The 20,390-nt window shown below is 33.1% G+C and overlaps 1 protein-coding gene, 1 long non-coding RNA gene and 1 pseudogene across 2 annotated transcripts; 1 reads left to right on the top strand and 2 right to left on the bottom strand.

Annotated features, from left to right (window-relative positions):
- Nucleotides 1–173: 173 nt before the first annotated feature.
- On the bottom strand, nt 174–8,294 carry LOC145637256 (uncharacterized). Its single transcript, XM_081688728.1, has 14 exons — nt 6,747–8,294; nt 6,478–6,585; nt 6,200–6,369; nt 5,892–6,102; nt 5,537–5,774; nt 5,281–5,428; nt 4,782–5,082; nt 2,611–3,978; nt 2,288–2,425; nt 2,003–2,181; nt 1,681–1,891; nt 1,326–1,563; nt 1,076–1,223; nt 174–740 (listed from the first exon to the last, which is right to left on the bottom strand). The coding sequence occupies exons 1-14, from the start codon at nt 8,020–8,022 to the stop codon at nt 432–434; spliced, it is 5,043 nt and encodes a 1,680-aa protein (XP_081544854.1). The 5' UTR covers nt 8,023–8,294; the 3' UTR covers nt 174–431.
- Nucleotides 8,295–14,025: 5,731 nt separating this feature from the next.
- LOC145637255 (calcium-binding protein KRP1 pseudogene) lies at nt 14,026–14,331 on the bottom strand (annotated as a pseudogene).
- Nucleotides 14,332–19,116: 4,785 nt separating this feature from the next.
- Nucleotides 19,117–19,980, top strand: LOC145635315 (uncharacterized). Its single transcript, XR_014113833.1, has 2 exons — nt 19,117–19,358; nt 19,474–19,980. It is a non-coding gene; the product is annotated as an uncharacterized LOC145635315 (long non-coding RNA).
- The last annotated feature ends 410 nt before the right edge of the window (nt 19,981–20,390 follow it).

Genomic DNA, 20,390 nt, shown 5'->3' with positions numbered 1-20,390 from the left:
ACAAACAAACAAAAAAAAAATCATCAATGTTTCTTGAGTCTTGAATGATACCTGAGTCAAAAGTTCCAGAACCAAAAGATTTTGTGCTAACGTAGCTATATAACAGCAATTCAAGTAATTGGGCTTCGAGAAGAGAGAAAATGAAGAGCAAACTAAATTCTCCTTACTCAAGTATTTGCAAATATAGTGTAAAGTGCGGAGTATTTGGCATATAATCACAAAAGGAAGTCATGCTTACAACAGTTTCATGTATGATTGACACAACTAAGAAAGTCAAGAGAAGCAACAAAGAACTGAAAGCTGGCAAGTGGCAATGTCTATATCTCAAAACTCATACTTCGTATGAACTCTGACAAGAATTATTTCCTGTCAGAAATATGGTCACTGGATACTAATGACAGCATACAGTACTCAGCTGTCCAAAACAGCAGTTATCGACCACTTAAGGCAGTAATAGAAACATGATTAACAGAACCATTTTCATGATCATTTAGTTGAGCTTCATTACGAGAAGTAAATCTTCTTTGTGTAAAGCCAGGTTGAGATGGACAAGGTAGATCAGTAACCTCACTCTCAATCATCGAAAGAACCATGGAAACACTCGGTCTATCATCAGGAAACTCTTGCACGCATAGCAGTCCTAGTTGTACGCACTTCAAAATTTCTGAATGGAAGGTTGTTTCTGAAATTGCTGGATCAATCAGTGACAGAATATTGCCCTCATTCCACAATTTCCATGCCTAAAACGTAAAAGCAATTAGGTTAGATGTTTATCACTCTTCACACAACCGTTCACTTAGAGACAGAGAGCAAAGTTCGTAGAGCAAATCTAAACTAATTGTACAGAGTTTTTATGCAATTTCCAGCATGATTGGTTACCAGACCCATATGGTCAGGCCATTATATGGGTTGTAGCAGCCTGATTATATAGTGCATTATAGATCCTATAGTTTTATCATGAAAATAGATAATCGGAATCATGCGACAACATCTAATCATCCATCAATCATGTCTACTCTACAGTCTACACCATTAGACATCAATATAGCTATGGACATAAAGTAAGACATCTTACATGAATTAAGAGGCTCAAGGAGTCCTCTTCCTTGAAGCAATTGTTCCTTCTCCCACTTACAATTTCTAGTAGCAGCACCCCAAGGCTAAACACATCCGACTTCTCTGAAAAACGACCTTCCATAGCATACTCAGGAGACATATAACCACTGCATTTAAAGCAAAAGAGTTTAGCAATGATGGATTAGCTCTCTGCACAATGTTAAATTCTCTTCTATTTACAAAAAATGTATATATGAGCAGGAACTCACTAAGTGCCAACAATCCTTTTGGTGTCACCTTGGTCTTGGTTACCTCCGAATATCCTAGCCATGCCAAAGTCTGATATCTTAGGATTGAGATTGTCATCCAGCAAAATGTTGCTTGCTTTAAGATCCCTGTGAATAATCCTTAATCTAGAATCCCGATGAAGGTAAAGAAGTCCTCGGCATATGCCTAGGATAACATTGAATCGCCTTTTCCAATCAAAAATCTTCTGATATGTTGGGTCTGAGATTTAAAGATAGTGTCGTTAATCACACCCAGGAAGAAGATCATTAATAAAAGACCATCCTTCCAAGTAGACTAAATAATTAATGAGACCTTAAGAATGTATGCACAATTTACCAAAAAGAAGGGCATCCAGGCTCTTATTAGGCATGTATTCATACACCAGCATTTTTTCTTTTCCTTCGGTACAGCAACCCAGCAGCTTGACAAGATTTCTGTGTTGAAGTTTTGAGATAACCAACACTTCAGTCATGAACTCTTTAAGTCCTTGCCCAGATCCTTTTGAAAGTCTTTTCACCGCTATCTCCTGTCCATCTTCTAATATTCCCTGCAAATTAACGAAACTTCATATTTTCAATTTCTGGTAATCTCTTACTTACTCACCCCATACACAAAAACAGAAGTAAAAAAAAAAAAAAAAAAAAATCTATGTAGGTACCTTGTACACAGCACCAAAACCACCTCGCCCAAGCTTGTTAAGATCCTGAAAATGGCCTGTCGCTATTGCCAACTTTTCCAATCCAAACACTGGTAAATCACCAACTTCAACCTTCATAGTTCCTTCTTTAGGTATGGAGGTTTGTAATAAAGTCTTCTTTCTCATAATTCTCGTTACTCCTATTGTCTTATCAGTAAACAAAACCAGATTGTAATATTGGAACTAGTGCACAACAAGTGGTATAACACAATAACGTATAAGTGACTGAAAAGGGGGGAAAATCACCGTTTCTTTGACACATCCACCTCCATACACAGTATATGATGACAGCAACTGCAGTTATTCCAATGATAACCATCAACATACGAAACTTTTTGGCTTTGCTAGCTTTATCTTGCTGTTGCTGCAGCTTATTAAGTTCAACTGAAAAAAAAAAAAAAAAAAAAAAAAAAAAAAAAAAAAAAAAAAGAAAAAAAAAACGTTGAATTGATCAATTTTTCAATATTTTTAATTTAATGCACAAGAATAAAAATTGCCCAACAGATGCTGAAATGCAAACCAATGGAAATAATACAAGGCAGAACAGGCAAAATATTAGAAATGATCACCTATTTCTGGATGAGCCAACCGTATGAAAAGGCCTACACCAACGTATGAAAATTCCTGTATATCAATCAAAGTTTCATTCCAGACCATACACCCTAAACCAGGATAATAAGCATAAGCTAAACATTTACGATTTCCAAGGCACTGTTTCCTGCAATCATATTCATCATCTGAGTACAACCGCGCAGAATTATCAGGCACTTTCATATTAGTGTACTTGAAAAACCCATCTTCTTCCCTTCCAACAGTCCCAAACTGCAAAGGTTTTTTTCGTTTACACCCGCTACTCCAATTCCCTGCATTCCATTCTCGGCTATTCCTTGGTTCAAAGCCGTGCAAACAACTACAAATAGGCAAAAGATTTTTGTTACAACTCCCATACTCTCCACACTTTCCATAAATATCACAGTCAGATTCTAGAGACCTCCATAAACTAATCCAATCCCCCCCATCAGCTTCCATATAATATTTCTTTAACAATAGACCATCATAATTCAATACATAGTGCTCCGTAACTGTTCTAGTTTTGGAAGAAAATGATAGGTTAAATGTGCCATCAATTTCACCATCAATATGAAATCCATCATCTTCTCCATAATTGTACATATCTCGTACTCCCAGAAACATATCACCATACCATGGCCCTGATCGCCAATATGGAATACCACCATCCCAGACAAAAATTTCAGGGCGACCGCGATGGTTAAAACCAGCAGTAAAGCGGCCAACAGATGGATCTGAAGCACTCTTCCATGACGCAACCACAGGCGTTGTAGCTGTATGATTATCATCAAACCTTAATTTCATATGATGCAACAATGAGTTTGTAACCTGGTCAAAACTCTGCCATACCACATTATTCCCACTAGCATCTGCAAGTAAAACAAGGTTCCCAACATCTTGAAGCTGAGCAACACATGAACTGTTACTAACCTTGTTCGGAACAACTGCTGTTACATTTGATGACCAAATGCTCTTGTTTTGTCCATCCAAGACCTGAAGATTTCCATCCCTGGATATTTTGATCACCCCTGAAGAATCATTAAGTGGGTTTTCCCTGTTGGCTATCCATATCACTTCCAATGTATCACGACCTTTCTTATTATACCAGATTCCAACATAACGGTCTGTTGAGTTAATAAGGCTGAAGAAACCAAACTTGAAATTGCCATCACTAGACTCTATTGTATCAGGGTCTCTCAGAGACTGAGTGGTTGTAATATTGTTTCGAGCGCAACTAAACTCATAGAACAAAACCCAAGAGAGAAACAGAATAACAAAGTAGACATAATAAGCCATAAATTCAGTAGTAAGGAGAAAAAAAATGTAAGGGCGTGAAACATAATTAAAAACATCTTGTATTCCTTTACCTTTATAATTAATGTAATTAAAAGTCTACTTCATAGAAGTATACTAATTTGTGGCTCTGTTAGCTCATCTTCAAAATTTGTAAGTTAACATAGCACCAAACAAACTTTGTAAGTTTTCATAGCACCGAGTAGACTTGTATGACTTCATGACTCAGTAAGCAAAGGAATGAACAACCCTATTGCCAATTGCCTCACAATTTGAAAAATGGCCCACCATTCCTATTCATTCTAGAAAATGAGACCTGACCTTAGTTTTGGTTTATTTGCCGACATCAAACAGAGTGGTCGTCCAAACATTATCAATTTCTTATTCCAAATGATTGTGATATTACACCCAATTAAAACCTTAATCTACAAAATTGCCCCAAATTAGTTAAACTTAAGCCAGTCATGAGCAATAAGTAAAAGTTGTAGGGATAATTACAGTCCTAAAAAAACTGGAAAATGAAAACTTCCAAGATCTTCAACCCCTTGCTTGGACGTTCAAAGCTAAGATAACTTTCATATATTATGTTTAGGATTATTTTGCCAATTTATTAATGTGAAGGTTTTTCCCCAGCAGCATTATCTAGAATAAAGGTCTCTTAATTCACCTTACATGAGTTACATGGATATGTGGAGGACAACAAAAAATGGAATGCCAACAGCAAATGAAATCTTCAAACATCAAATGACCTTTGGCAATACTTTCATTAAAAAATAATTGGTCACATACTTACAGATAATCACACTCAGCAAATGCAATCAGATAAATACTTAGATAAAACAGGATGCAGCTCTAACCCAAAATTGTTGTCAGCGACCAACTATAGAACTAATTGAAACATTATTATTTGAATAACAACCACGGTCATTTTGTTGTGTTCCATTCCAAGAAGCAGTTCTCCTTAGTGTAAATCCAGGTTGTAATGGATGAGGAAGACCTGTAACTTCACTCTCTAACATAGAAACAACTGTTGTGATGCTTGGTCTATCCTCATGAAATTCTTGCACAGACAACAGTCCTACATGTATGCACCTCAGAATCTCTGCTTGCAAGGTTGATTCTGAAATTGCTGGATCAATCAATGAGAAAATGTCGTCCTCATTCCACAAATTCCATGCCTGAAACCGCAAAGAGAATGAAGCCAAACAGTAAATACACAATCTTACGCACAGAAGCAAGCAAAACAGAGTATATTCAGGTCATAGCTACATATATATGAAACCATGATGTGACATCAGCCAGACATTATGTCTCCTCTACACCAATTTCATATACAACTAGACGTATAAACATGTAGAAATAATAGGATATCTTACATGTCCAATCAGGCCTAAAGACTCTTCATCCTTAAAGCTACTGTTCCTTCTTCCACTTACAATCTCTAGTAGCAGCACCCCAAAACTAAAAACATCCGACTTTTCTGAAAATCGACCTTCCATTGCATACTCTGGAGACATATAACCACTGCATTTTTAAACAGAAGAGATTAGAGTGTATGCATTAGTTAGTTCTGTGCTCAGGAAAACTTTCTTATAGTATTTACTGGCAGTATATGTACGAGCAGCAACTCACTAGGTGCCAACAATCCTTTTGGTATCACCTTGGTCTTGGTTTCCTCCGAATATCCTTGCCATGCCAAAGTCTGATATCTTAGGATTGAGATTTTCATCCAACAAAATGTTGCTTGCTTTAAGATCTCTATGGATAATCCTCAATCTAGAATCTCTGTGAAGGTATAGGAGACCCCTACTAATTGCTTTTATTATGTTGAAGCGTTTCTTCCAATCCAATTGTTCCCGGTCAGAGGGGTCTGCGTTAGAAATACACAGAAGAAACATCATCAGAATGCACAGGTTCTGAAATTCACAGATTAAATTATTGGATATTCATCACAATATTCAAATAAGTTATAAGTTATGGTACAAACTGAAAAGGAGTGCATCCAAGCTCTTATTTGGCATGTATTCATACACCAACAATTTCTCTTCTCCTTCAACGCAGCAGCCCAACAATCTCACAAGATTTCTATGTTGAAGTTTCGAGATCACAACCACTTCATTCATAAATTCTTGTAGGCCTTGTCCTGATGCTCTTGAGAGTCTTTTTACAGCTACCATTTGTCCATCTTCAAATTTTCCCTACAAAAGTTGATTCTTATACTTCAAAATATCTATTCCAGATGTACCTGGTATACATTTTCACCAGAAATTACTCTAGTAAAAGCTGTCAACTTACCTTGTATACTGGACCAAATCCACCTTGTCCAAGCTTGTTTCTTTCCGAAAAGTTGTCCGTTGCAATTACCAAATTTTCAAATTTCAACAATGGTAAATCTTGGAATTCAGTGTTACCTATCTTATGCCAATTTCCATCCTTGTTCAAAGCTGTTTTGCGACTCTTGCCTGCTACAGAAATAATTATTTGTCAATGTGGCTACAGATTTTTTTTGTACTTTTTTTTTTTTTTTGGTTAATAAACCATATAAATAGTCTAAGCAATGAAAGAGGTCTTACCATATCGTTGGTGCAGCAACTTCCATAGACAGAACATAAAAAGAACTGATACAGTTGTACCCATAATCACTATGACTGCAATAATTACTTTCCATTTACTAGTTTTACCTGTGAAACAAAACAAATTGGCACACGTGATCAGTCTTACAAATTCATACAAATATTAAAATTAGAACAACTTAAATAGCCAATCTATCCATATATCAGGTAAAAGCAAGCAAACATGCAAAAATATCATAAAAGAGGAGAAGGCTTTTTTAAATTATCACCTAGTTCTGAATCAGCCAACCTAACGAAAATATCGACACCAACAGGAGAGAAGTCTGCTATGTCAATCAAGTTTCCACTCCAGATCATACACCCAAAACCTAAATTGTAAGCAAACGCTAAACAAGAACAATTTCCTAGGCATTGTCTCCTGCAATCCTCTTCACCATCTGAATCAATTCGCGCAGCATTATCTGGTACTTTCACATTTCTTAATTTAAAAAATCCGTTCTCTTTCCCTGCAGCAATCTCACACTGCAATGGTGTTCTACGAACACACCCGTTACTCCAATTCCCCGCACTCCATTCTTGATGATTCCTTGGTTCAAACCCCCTCAAGCAACTACAAATTGGCAGATTATTTGAATTACAACTCCCAAATTCTCCACACTTTCCATAAACATCACACTCATATTGCAGGGACTGCCATTGAACTGTCCAAAATCCTCTATCATCTTCCCAATCTCTTCGTGAAAGCATACCATCATAAGTCAATACATAGTGTTCAGTAACTCTTTGGCTTGCCGAAGAGTATGATAGCCTAAGTATGCCTTCACTGTCAGTTTCAAGACGAAATCCAACAACCGGTGCTGAATAGAACATAGCTTGAACTCCCATAAACAAACGACCATCCCAAGGTCCTGATCGCCAATAAGGATGATCACCATCCCAGATAAAAAATTCAGGAAGGCTGCGGCGATATAAACCAGCAGTAAAGCGTCCATTTGATGGATTTGAAGCGCTCTTCCACGATGTTAGCATTGGCTTCGTGCTTGTATTCCCATCTGATGTTACTACCATACGCTGCATCAATGTGTCTATAGGATGGTCAAAACTCTGCCACATGACATTCTCACTGCCATTTGATTGTAAAACAAGGTTTCCGGTATCTAAAATTTGAGCAATGTTATTATTTACCTCATTCTTAGCAGTTAAATTTGTAGACCAAAAACTCTTGTTTTGTCCATCCAAGAGTTGAAGATTTCCATCCACAGATATCATGAGCACCCCAGAAGAATCATTTAGTGGGCTATCTTTGTTGGCCACCCATACCACTTCTAAATGATCAGCAACCCCTTTATTATACCAAATTCCAACATAGCGATTTGTCGAGTTAATAGGACTAAAAAAACCAAACTTGAAATTGGAATCACTAGACACCAATGTATCAGGGTCTCTAAGAGATTGAGTAGCTGTGATATCACCTCGAGCAGGATCAAATTGCTCTAAGACCCAAACCCAAGAGAGAAAGAGAACAATGGTGTGTACATAACCCATTTGAAAAGAACAATAAACTTAGAAAGCACAAAGCTTGCAATGTCTAAGACATTACCCCCAAAACTTTGTCTTTCTTTTCAAAAAGTCAACTGTTGTTAGAAGCTCAGTTTGTGCCTGGTAGCTAGTATGTATAAAAGGAAAGTAGCTTGTCATCTTTGACTATTGACATTCCGAAAGATGCAAAGTTTGCCACGCAATACTGATGTATATTTTCAAAGTTTGACATTCCATGATTATGCAATATTGCAATGCAAACCCAACTCCCAGTGAGGCAAAACAACAAACAGTTGGTATGCATCAGTGAACCGACAAGCAAAAATGATATGTTTATTTTTCATGTTTGATCACTATCATATTACATTATGCTATCTCAGTGAGGCAAATTAACAAACAGGTGATGTGCATCAATGAAACAGATGAAAAAAAAATGACATCTTTTTGGAATTGAATGTACCCTTAATTAATTTTGTTTGATCATCTCATATCTAAGTGAGGCAAATCAACAAACAGGTGGTGTGCATCATTTGAACAGATGAAAAAAATGACATCTTTAAGGAATTTAATGTACCTTTATGATTTGGTAATCTTCTACACTTTGCCTTGCCATTTGCCCATCAAGAAATTGCCCATAATTCATAAATTCAACCTGATTCAGAAGCTCCATAACGTCCAGATTATCAGGATATGAATTAAATATCCAGCTTGTAAGTTGAAGATGCACGCAAAGAGAGAGATTTTCCATTGATTTCTGGGTAATTGAATTTGTCATTTGTGCGTAAGAAGTTACAATTACCCTCGCTGATTGTTTGATTATACATACGTCATACGGTACTCAAAAGTCAAAACCCTCATCTATTACAGAGTATTTTTATTACGTAGTACAAGTATTATTGATCGAGTTCTTAATTTTTTTTTTTTTTTTTTTTTTTTTTTTTGAAACCAAGATATTGTAAAAGTATAAATTGAGGCAAATCTAACTCAGTCAAAAGCACAACCGACCCAATCTAATTCGAAACCGATTCGAAAAATATTCGATTTAGATTTGTACACGCGTGGACATAACAATTTAGTATGACTAAACTTTAAAAATTGACTCGATCCGATCCGACCACATCAGACCTGATCCGATCATCTGAATTGACCCTTGAAGGAATAATCAACCAATCTTATAAAAGTATGGTGTAACCATTCTCCTTTTATTTACTTCGCATTTTAACCTGTGAATAGCCTAGATATTGCTATTTTTGTAATTGTACAACCGCTAATTTTTAAAAGGCATTCAGTAAGAAGTAGTTTGTATATGTTTTTAATACTTTTGTCATATGGAATTAATTAATTTGTGTGTAAGACTAGAGCATGCATAAGTGAGAATTAGCCTAAGGGCCTGTTCTCAAATTATTTTCATTTCAGTTCAGCTTTAATAAGTTCAATTCAGTTCAGTTCTCAATTTTCTTCTCTCATATAATATTTAGTTCAACTCCAATAAGTTCAATTCTGTTCAGCTCAGTTCAGTCAATCAGAACAAGCCCTAAATGGTTAAACAGCATGGTGATTGTTGGTTGCGTAGGTGATGTGGCATATTGAAGAATTGAGTTGGTGACGTGGCGTATTAAGAAATTGAGTTTGTAGCGTAATGAGGGATCTATATGGCACATTAACATTTTTAGAAACGTCTTTAATATATTAGTATAGACGTGTGGCGATTATTCTCAAAGCATCAACTCAAAATGTGGGTTGTTTTCATAACATTGTCCATCACATTTGAGAACCTTTATTTTGATCTTACATTCTAAAGACGAAGTAGGTTAGAAACTTTAACATGAGGTCAAATACTCAAATGGACCCTACCAAGGGTCTGTTCTCATACGATTATTTTCAGTTCACTTCAGTTCAATTCTAATAAATTCAGTTCTAATAAGTTCAGTTCAGTTCAGCTCCTAATTAATTTCCTTCTTTTATAAAATATTAAGTTCAGTTTAATTCAACTCTAATAAGTTCAGTTCAGTTCAGCTGAGTTCAGTTAATGAGAACAGACCCTTGGTGTAATCTCAAATATGTTAGACTACTTACTCTAAAAATTCTTCAAATTCTTTCCATAATGCATATACCAAATCTCTAGACTCTCCTGTATTTGGTATGACAATTGGATCAAGATAGTCTATATTGATACCATGGTAAATTTTATTGGGCTGAGGACAAGCTCACACTAAAGAAAAGTATGATTACATGTAACTCAAGTTAAATGTCATTCTAAAAGTTGTTGGCGATGAGTGAAGTACTGAACTTTATTGTCCAACAATACTGTTATTAGTTATTCTCTCTCTATTTCTTTTAATGTGGGATTAATTAACTAGTGGGTTATTTTCCTAACGCTTATATCTTAAAGTAGCTGCTTTCATTGAGATGAATCCTCTTTGAGTTTGTAGGTAATCCCCAATGGGGTCCTTAGCTTCTTGAGTATCCAATGCCCATGCATTTCCAAAAAATAAAAAACACTTTAATTATAGATGGTCGATTAACTAAATTATATTTTATTCTCTCTTTTTTTTCAAGAGTTACAACGCACCTCTAAAATGAAAATGTCACAATACTTACAATTCAGTATTATTGGAATATTTTTTTTAGAAAATGTTGTACTGCTACCCTTATTTAAAGACCATGATCCTCTCAAATATACTCCTAACAATCATTCTACTCTATTTAAAGTGTATTTAATTATGTGATGATTCTTGATTTTAAATAAAATGTGAAGAAGTAGAATAACTTACAACTTCCAAGCTGTATTATTATTCAATTCATCACTTTAGCGCTAGACACTAGAATGAAATGTTATCGAATTTTAATTCGTAAATATGATTCTTGATTTTTATGAAACCATATTTGTATATTACTATCTAATGAGCATTTCAAAATAATTAATTATTATATTGCATTTCAGCATTTGTTATTGGTCCCGTGTAGTAGCTAGACAAAAAATGTAATTAATATTCCTTGTACTACTTATATTGGACAAAATAAAAATCAGAAGTTTCCAAAAAGAAAAAGAAAAATTTGATAGATTATAAAATAAATGGAGGAATAAAATCCAAAAACGAAAGTCATTTTCGAGCATATACATTACATCCAATTTGTAATAATACCTGAGAAAGTGGGATGAACGATAAAATATAGTAATATATAGTGATATAATAGAGACATGAGACTACCATATCGTCTTTGTCATATTATATATTGGGTAGGTTCCTTCGCAATTGCCTTGCATTACATGCAATTTCTAGACAAGCGTAAAAGAGTGATGATGATGTTATGTTAGCTAGCTTCCTACCAATTATGACTACAACAAAACAAAGATCCCATGCAACATCATCTTATCTGGCCGGCGGGTACGTAGTCTCGATATTTACAATAATACTCGATCATTTTAACACCTTTGATTTAGTATCTGTACTGTTTAATGTAGGGGTGAGCATGGGACGGGTACCCGTACCATTAGTACTAACGGTTCGGGTACCCGATAACCAATATCACTAAAAGTGATATCCATAACCCGAACCGATAAGTTCGGGTACCCAGACTTTGGGTACCGGAATTTTCGGAACGGTTATCGGGTACCCTATAAAGTATCCAATAGTGATAATTAAACTTAAAAAATTAGTTATTATGATATTTTTTAACACTAATTAACAACAATACCACATGATCTTGACCAAATTATTAATAACATTACTAATTATTGATATTTATAGTGATTATGAAGTAATGTAAGAGTTTAAATATTAAAAAGATAGATTTAAGTAGGAAAAAAAAAACAAAATAATTGCTTATCGGAACGGAACGGGTACCCGTTAATTTTAAAATGATACCCAAAAACAAATTATCGGAACGGGTACCAGAACCGTTATGGTTATCGGATTGGGTACCATAATTTTCGGAACGGTAACGGAACGGGTTTTCGGGTAGTTTTGCTCAGTCCTAGAAGATCCAATCAATTTATAAATGCAATAGTCAGACTTATATTACTCGTAGCAAGTTTATTAATACTATTCCATAAGACACGTTTTTTTTGGTAATTTAGGGTATGTTCTGATTCTTGAACTGAACTGAAATTAAAAGGCGGATGTAATAATCGATCCTAAGACCTCCTAAAATCGGGAGGAAAGCTCTAACCACTTGAGCTATCCCTCACTCTCATTATTGCTTTTTATAAGTATATAATCTCATCCATGAACAAAAGTCAATGCCAAATCTATTTTTCATGATATAGAGATCAATCCTCGCAATTACGAAGTAACTTGTACAAATAATTTAATAACGGCATTGGAAGTTGAAAAATAATTAAGTTTGACAATCACCATAACTTTTCGACGTAAGTGCATAAAGCACTCGCAAATTGCATAGATATTTCCTTGTTATATGACAATATTAGTATAAATAATCAAGCTAGCTAGCAATATATCCCTTGTATTTTAAGAAAGGCTGGAGTAAGTCATTGGACACTAAGGTCAAAGCCATATACGGTATATCGATTTAGAATATGACTCGTTCATACTTGCTTATCTTAACATTGTTGATTGCTTTTGCTATTCAAATATTTTAACTTTAATAATCAATATATATATATATATATATATATATATATATACACGAAAAGGCACGTAATTACCTAAACAAATTATCAATATAATAAAATTATTAAAATACTTTGTACAAAAAAGTATTTAAGTGAACTTTTATCATCATATACGAAGTATATTTTTTTAATACTCCCTTCGTCCTTAAATTAAAAGTTTCTTTGTCTTTATAATGTGAGTAATAAATGCTAAAAAGAGGTTTTGTATTAAGAGACGGAGGGAGTAAAACTTTTATCAACATATATATAGCGCAGCATGAAATTATTAACTTTTTACCTTTTATGTCCTGAAATATCTGACACAACCAACTTTACACATATGTCAATACACTATTTTGACTTTTTTTTTTTATATTTTAAAAATTATAGTATTATGAAAATTATTGACTTTACAAAAATATACTACCTCTGTTAACTATTATTTGCAACAAAGGGGTATTATTTGTGAGATATAAAATATTCCTTTGTTGCAAATAATAGTTAACGGAGGTAGTATTAAAAATTATAGTATTATGAAAATACCTAACAACATATTTTATACTAAAATATGTTTTTATTATGTTAGTAAAAAAATTATGGCCAAAGCTTTTTTTTTTGGTGCAGTTGTGTTCAAAATCTAATCTAAATTAAGTTCTTCCCTCCAAAAACATTTGCTATATTGTTTTAATTCTAATAAAATGACTCTTTGTGAGGTATGGAATATGACAAAATAATGTAGAAAATAGCCGAAAATTCTACAGTAAATGACGCGTACCGATATATACCACTAAATTAATGTACCGCAATGTACCACTATTCAATTTAATTAAACATATTATATATTTTTTGCATTCACTTAACACAATTTGACTTTAGCTAAGACTTTAGCGGTATTTGTCATGCACTGTAGACTCATCCGAAGATAGCTATGGGATTTGAAAATAAGCAAAGATCTGGATATTCTCAATAATAAGACAATCTTTCGAACTTATGCTAAATTCATGGACAGGGAAGCAAAAAACGAGGTTATAAAGAATATGTGTAGTGTCTATAACTTATGATCAACTCAAATAGACCATTTTGTTGAAAGAAATGAAAATCTTTTTTAAAAAACTGGTGAATTGAACATTTGATCATTTGATAACAATGAAGCGCTTCATTTATCATGATATAGGCCGGGATAATACATAACTTAAGACATGCATGAATTCTAACAAAAATCACCTATTACATAATCAACATTGGCATTCCTTAGCAATTAAATTACAAAACAATGCAATGAAATGACTTCAAAATAAAAAAATTTAAAAAAAAAAATTACAAGAAACTTGCAAAATAGCATAGCTAATAATACCCTCAATTAATTAGTTATAATAAACTAACTAAACATAGTATTAAAAGCATGATGATTTTTGTCCAAGAGCTTGTTGAAGCCACCTCATTGAACCATCCATCAAACCAGGACTTAACCTAAACATTAAAACACAAAACTCCATTTGATTCAAACATCCATCTTTATCAACATCTCCTTCCCTCATCATTTCCCTTACTTCTTCATCACTCATTCCCTTCAACCCTAAAACCGACAAATTTCTCTTTAAGCTCTCAAACGTTATCACCCCCTTTTGCTCATCCATTAGTAGTCGAAACCCGTTGCATAGCTCCTCCATGAACCCTTCCTCGCCGAGGTTCTCCACCATCGATGGTAAGAAATCCTCGAACACAACCCCGTTACTAATGCTTTGTTTCGAAGCCATGACAAATAATGTAAGTATATATGTTGAAAATAATATGTATTGAAAATAATATGTATGAATGTATGATAATGTTGGTTGAATAAAAATATATGATGAGTTTGTGTATATATATATATATATATAGGTAGTGTATGTAGGAAACAAAAAAATAGTGGAAATTACATAAGGAATTGGACGAAATAGATTATGCCAACGAAGTTACAGATTGGCAGTTGGAATAAGTAAAGTTAAAAGAGATGTTTTTGGAATTTGGTGTTATTTTGTTAAGGTTGCTTTCCTCGAAGTTGCACTTTACTGTGTTTCTTATATAGAAAGTATTTTTATAGGCATAAATATTGCAGTTTCCTTTTGAGCCTGCGTATTTATGTTCTTTGGATGGGAACGTAGGAAATTGCAATGTAGCCTACTTCTTCGGCATTTCTTTTTCCATCATTGCTTCTTTAATCTTTAGGGATGGATGGATGTGCATTTAAAGAAAGACTTGATCATCGATATGTGTTTTTAGAAAACTTTGACCGTATTAGGTGATTTAGGCGCTTTCCTGGAATTATAACACGTGATACCTTTCGCAACCTGATAATGACATGGTGTTGTGTTTTACTGTACGATATAAGTGATTGAAACATTTAAACGGTCGTGAATGTAATATTTCTTTGGTTTTATGTTGATGTTTTTATTAGGAATTGGTGGATAAACCAATGCGACTCCCATGTGCAACATACGTTTATTTGCTAGAATCTTATTCGGTCATTATCTTTCTCTTATAGTCTTATGAAAAGTAATCTCAAATACACTCTTTAATTTCTCCTAATAAACGGTTGGTTGTGTTCCTATGAGTGGTGCGTCTTGGTGGAGATGACAAACAAGTTATGGGTTAGATTAAGGGTCAAGATCACAATTAGCATTTTATTTAACTTATTAAGCAGTATTTTTACATCAAATGAAAGAAATGTGCCAATTTTAATTAATTTGTACTCGCGACTTTTCATTTAAAAAACAAGCAATTATCAAATTTATGCAAATTTTTGTTTATTTATCAATTAATAACCTTTGAAGAAGTCAATGGATATACAATTAATCAATTATACAAACTTCACAATAGTAATAAACTAGGTTAGATCCCGTGTCATGCACGGTTTTTTTTTACTCTTTATCACGGTGTATTAATTGAAAATTATATTTAAATATATAATAAATAATTTGGTCCAAAATAAATTTCTTATTATTTTTTTTTTTACCCTTCGTGATTGCATATTGTATTTTCTATTCAAGCTTTCTTATATTTTGAACCCTAATGACATATAATTTTTTATTCTATGTTTGATAATTTTTCATTTACTGATTAAATGTTAGCTTGAAAGATACATATTCATGATTTTTTTACTATAAATAATCATACATTTAAAAGTGATTGTTTATAAAGAAATTTATATAAGATATGATTAGATATTTAAGTTGCTAAATATATTATTTTATGATTATTTTCCTTAATTTTTGGAAGAAAATACTTGCATATATTCTTTATCAATTTTTTTAAAAGTCTTTTTTTGTAAAAAAAAACACAAAAAAAAAAACAACACTAAGGACACACCAGAAGATGACACGTGTCATTGCTGGTGTGTCTTTTAGTATTTTGTTATTGATTGATTGATTGATTTTCATTACATTGTCTCCAAATTTATTCAAATACAGTATGTGTTTATATTGCTATTGTCGAAAACAAAACAAAACAAAAAAAAAAAATATATATATATATATATATATTCAACTGTACTAAATATATTACAATGAGTCAATGACACATGATATATATCACCTATATCAATATAGACCTACATATATACATTAAAAGATACACCGTATTGAGTTAACGCCTAATTAATAGTGTGTTTGGATAAAGAAATGAGAAAGAAAAGAAGGGGAGGGCAGAGAAAGGGAGGGGAGGGGAGGGAAGGAAGATAAGTTTCCTTTCAAATCTCTTCATGGAGAGATTAATTTCTTATACTTGAATATAATTTAATTCTTTCATTTCTTTCCCCTCTAATTCCTTTCTTTTTTCATTTGTGATCCAAATGAAAGAAATTATATCCCTTATGTTCCCTTCCTTTCCCTTCTTTCCCCTCTTTTTTCTTCAATTCAAACAAAGTGTAAGAGTCTAATGCTAGTACTATTGTCTTTTGCCTTTTAACATTCTTTAATACGGAATATTAGTAACTCTTACGGAGGAGTAATACAAAATACAATATCGAAGTACACTAGCTCTCTTTGTTCGACTTAAATTATCTCATAGCCCTTAGAATTATTTTGCCTACGTACTCATTTTAAAAAATGTGGAGTTCTTTATTTTGTCTTTTGCATGCGCATGCAAATGTAAAAACTCTATGGTAGTAATTAGACTTGCCAATTTTTGACCCCGCAAACCTGATCCGGTTTTGTACGTTTTTGGTGTTTAGAGAGCCACAAGGGTGGGAGTGAGAATCGATCCCCGGACTTTCTAGAATCGGGAGGAAAGCTCTAACCACTTGAGCTACCCCTCACTGTCACCTGATCCGGTTTTGTGGGTCTTGAACAAATTTTTTTTTTTTGACCCGTAACCCGATTTAGTTCGAACTCGTTTAACCCATAAATTTGCTTATCAAACCCGATCCGAACCCGACTTGTCAACTCGAATTTATTGTTTTTTAAAAAAGAACACATTATTTGAAAATTAAAATTAGCTTATTGATTAAGTTTGATAATTTGTCTACCATCAGATATTCATTTAATCTATTTTTCTTTAATCTATCTCATATAACTCTTGCTTAAATCCACACCAATCACCTCTTACACCAACCATTGACTTATACTAAGGGTCTGTTCTCATACGTTTATTTTCAGTTCAGTTCAGTTCAGCTCCTAATTTTCTTCTCTTATAGAATATTTATTTTAGTTCAATTCAGTTCAACTCCTAATTTTCTTCTCTTATAGAATATTCATTTTAGTTCAATTCAGTTCTGTTTAGTTCAGCTCCTAATTTTCTTCTCTTATAGAATATTCATTTTAGTTCAGTTCAGTTCAGCTGATTTCAGTCTATTAGAAGTTTAGAACAGACCCTAATTGCATCCGCATAATTCCGGCATGTAACCGATTGAATTGATATGTCTACTGATATTAGATGTTCATTATTTTATAACATGTTTACTTTTTTATTATTAAATGTTCATTTTTTTCATGTTTATATTTTTTTTAACTAAATGTTCATTTTATAGAGCGCGGTGTTGATTTAGACGGATTGCGGATAGGTTGTTTGGGTTATTTGATTCATAAGTATGCAGCTATAATAGCTACATAAGTACGCAGTTAAGACCCATTGCTCTTATACACCCTAATACCCTATGGTGGATTGGTGGATATATTCTATAAAAGACTTTTTGGGCCCATATATATATATACATATACTAGTATATAAAATAAAAAAATGCGCTTAGAATACACTTGTAGAATCCGCCACTTGTTAATTGATCCAACTCCATTTGTTGGGCTAATTTTACGACGATTCGAAATTCTCGATCTCGGCCCGTTTAATAACTTCGGCAATTAAATTGGACAAATGGTATTTAGAGCCCAATACCTTATTTGGCAAATTGGCATTCAACATGCTCACAAGCTTAATAGTTTATGAAATTCTTATCAATCTAACTCTAACTCTAACCATTACTTTTTCCTTTTTCTTGTGTTTACTTTCTCGTTTAAAAACAAAGATTATTAAAGTGGAAAAAAAAAATGATTGAGATAGCATAAGGGTGATGAGTGGAATAGGACAAAATAGAAATATAAAATCGAATGAAATTGAACTGAATGGAATTAATAACAACACGGCTTAATTTCACACCATCAAACATTTTGTATTAGGCTTTTGAGTTATGAATCATTTCTAGCTTAATTATATTCATTTTAATTTCATTCGATCAGCTTGCAATTGATCATTATTATAATTTTTTGATAAAGTTGAATTTTCAAATCTGTGTTGAAGTAACAAAGACTACGTAACGAAATCTTGAGTTATAAGCTCATCTCTCATTTCCAAATAATAGATCGATTGGAGTTTAGTGCAAGGCATGAAAAGGACCCATAGTCCTGTATTATATGCAAAAATCATTAACTTATATATTTTACATTAATGGAAAGTTACATAAGGTGGTTTGTCCTTATTGATAGATTAAACTATTAATTAGACTTCTAATCAAACATTAATTTGGACTTTTAGTATAATTAGTTCCACATGTAGAAGTTCCAACATCCTACCCATTCAAGAAAGTAGAACAATAATATATGTTCACCCTCCATAATAAACTAATACTTCCTCCGTGACTTCTATTTCTGAACAATTGTCCCATCTCCATACAACATTTTGTTCAGATCAGAGTTGATTTATTTAAAAGGATAAGAGGTTATTTATTACTTTTATTTTATTTTTTGTCTTTACATAATTGCACATGAGTTGAAAATTTTATATAATTAAGACAATGATGCGAACTTAATGGGACATTTATTTTTGATATATAGGGCAATTTTAGTGAAACAGACGAAGTATATATTAATTAATTAGTCAAAAGAGAGATATGTAGTGGAATTAGTACTAAAAATAATTCCATGGGATACCCTTTGAATCCACCTGAAGAATCATATCATATGGTTTATATTTATTTACATTAAAAGGAAATGACAATAGCCACAACTTCTCCTAGTTGTCACTAGAATAAGCAATAGTAGAAATAATATATAAAAAATATCTTACATCAAATCTTCAAAATCCCACCACAAACTTTAGCCAGACAATTTATTTACATAAACAAACTTCAACTTGTCAAAACCATACTTTTTTCCACCTTAAAAAAGCCTTCTATAAATATAAAGAAATCATTGCTATTCCTTGTTTGGAGAAATAAAATTGTTTTTTTTAAAAAAAAAAATGAGGGTGAAGAGAAAATGTGAGTTATGTAGCAATATTGCTACAATATTTTGTGAATCAGATCAAGCAAATTTATGCTATGAATGTGATTCCAAAGTTCATAGTGCTAATTTTCTTGTTTCTAAACATTGTAGGACTCTTCTTTGCCATATTTGTCAATCTCCTACACTATGGTCGGGGTCCGGCCCCAAGTTTGGACCTACTATCTCCGTTTGTCCAACATGTCTCGGTGCCAAAAATGATGCACGGCACCATAATATTATTAGTAATGCTAGAGACTTAAACACGGGTGTCGGCCGTGTAGTGGCCGATGAGGATCTTGATCAGGACGACGATGATGATGAGGAGGAGGACGATAACGATGATGATGACGACGACGACGATGGGGATGACGGGTTTGAAGATGGTGATGAACATGAAGATGATGAAGAAAATCAAGTTGTTCCATGGTCATATTCAGTGTCACATCCACGGTAAAATGGAAAATAACAAGTGTATAGAGTTGAGTTAGGTGAGAATTATATATGTAATGTCTTATTTTCTTGTCTACAATAATCTACTTACTTTCGCTATTGGTCAATATAGTTGAATAACCCTCTTTTGTATGTGTTTTATATTTATATACTAATGTTCTTGTTTAATTTCCCCTGTTTCTTAATTTAATTTCAATGAACTTTATCAATAATCAGCTTATTTATTTTTACAATTGATTAAATTTAAATTATTTTTTAACTATCAACTAAACCAAATAGATTAATTAATTAAAATATACAAATAATTGAGGATTGATTAATTTGTCTAAGACCCTCCCCTCCAAGAAAAGGGACGTGTGGTGGGTCTTTTATTACAAAGAAAAGATTTAAACTTGAGGGTCTTATATTTGGATTTATAATACTAAAGGCCAAATACTTATGATCATTGATTTGGTAATGACACTAGCTATATCATTCCCTACTTTGTTTGTGTGGTTTGATTATTTATCGATCGTGTAAATTTATTACCGATATCTTTTAAGGTTTTATTCCGGCTCGAATATCAAAGAGCTTATTAA

This window comes from Chenopodium album, chromosome 6, assembly GCF_948465745.1.
Source record: "Chenopodium album chromosome 6, dcCheAlbu1.1, whole genome shotgun sequence".
Lineage (NCBI taxonomy): Eukaryota > Viridiplantae > Streptophyta > Magnoliopsida > Caryophyllales > Amaranthaceae > Chenopodium > Chenopodium album.
Note: the sequence above shows the minus strand (reverse complement) of the source record. Positions and strands in the feature narration are given on the sequence as shown.

Coding starts and splice junctions, on each gene's coding strand:
- LOC145637256 (XM_081688728.1), bottom strand. CDS start 8,022: ATGGGTTATGTACACACCATTGTTCTCTTTCTCTCTTGGGTTTGGGTC. Junction 6,586..6,746: donor GTTGGCTGATTCAGAACTAG/GTGATAATTTAA, acceptor TTTGTTTCACAG/GTAAAACTAGTAAATGGAAA. Junction 3,979..4,781: donor TTCAATTAGTTCTATAGTTG/GTCGCTGACAAC, acceptor TTAATTATAAAG/GTAAAGGAATACAAGATGTT.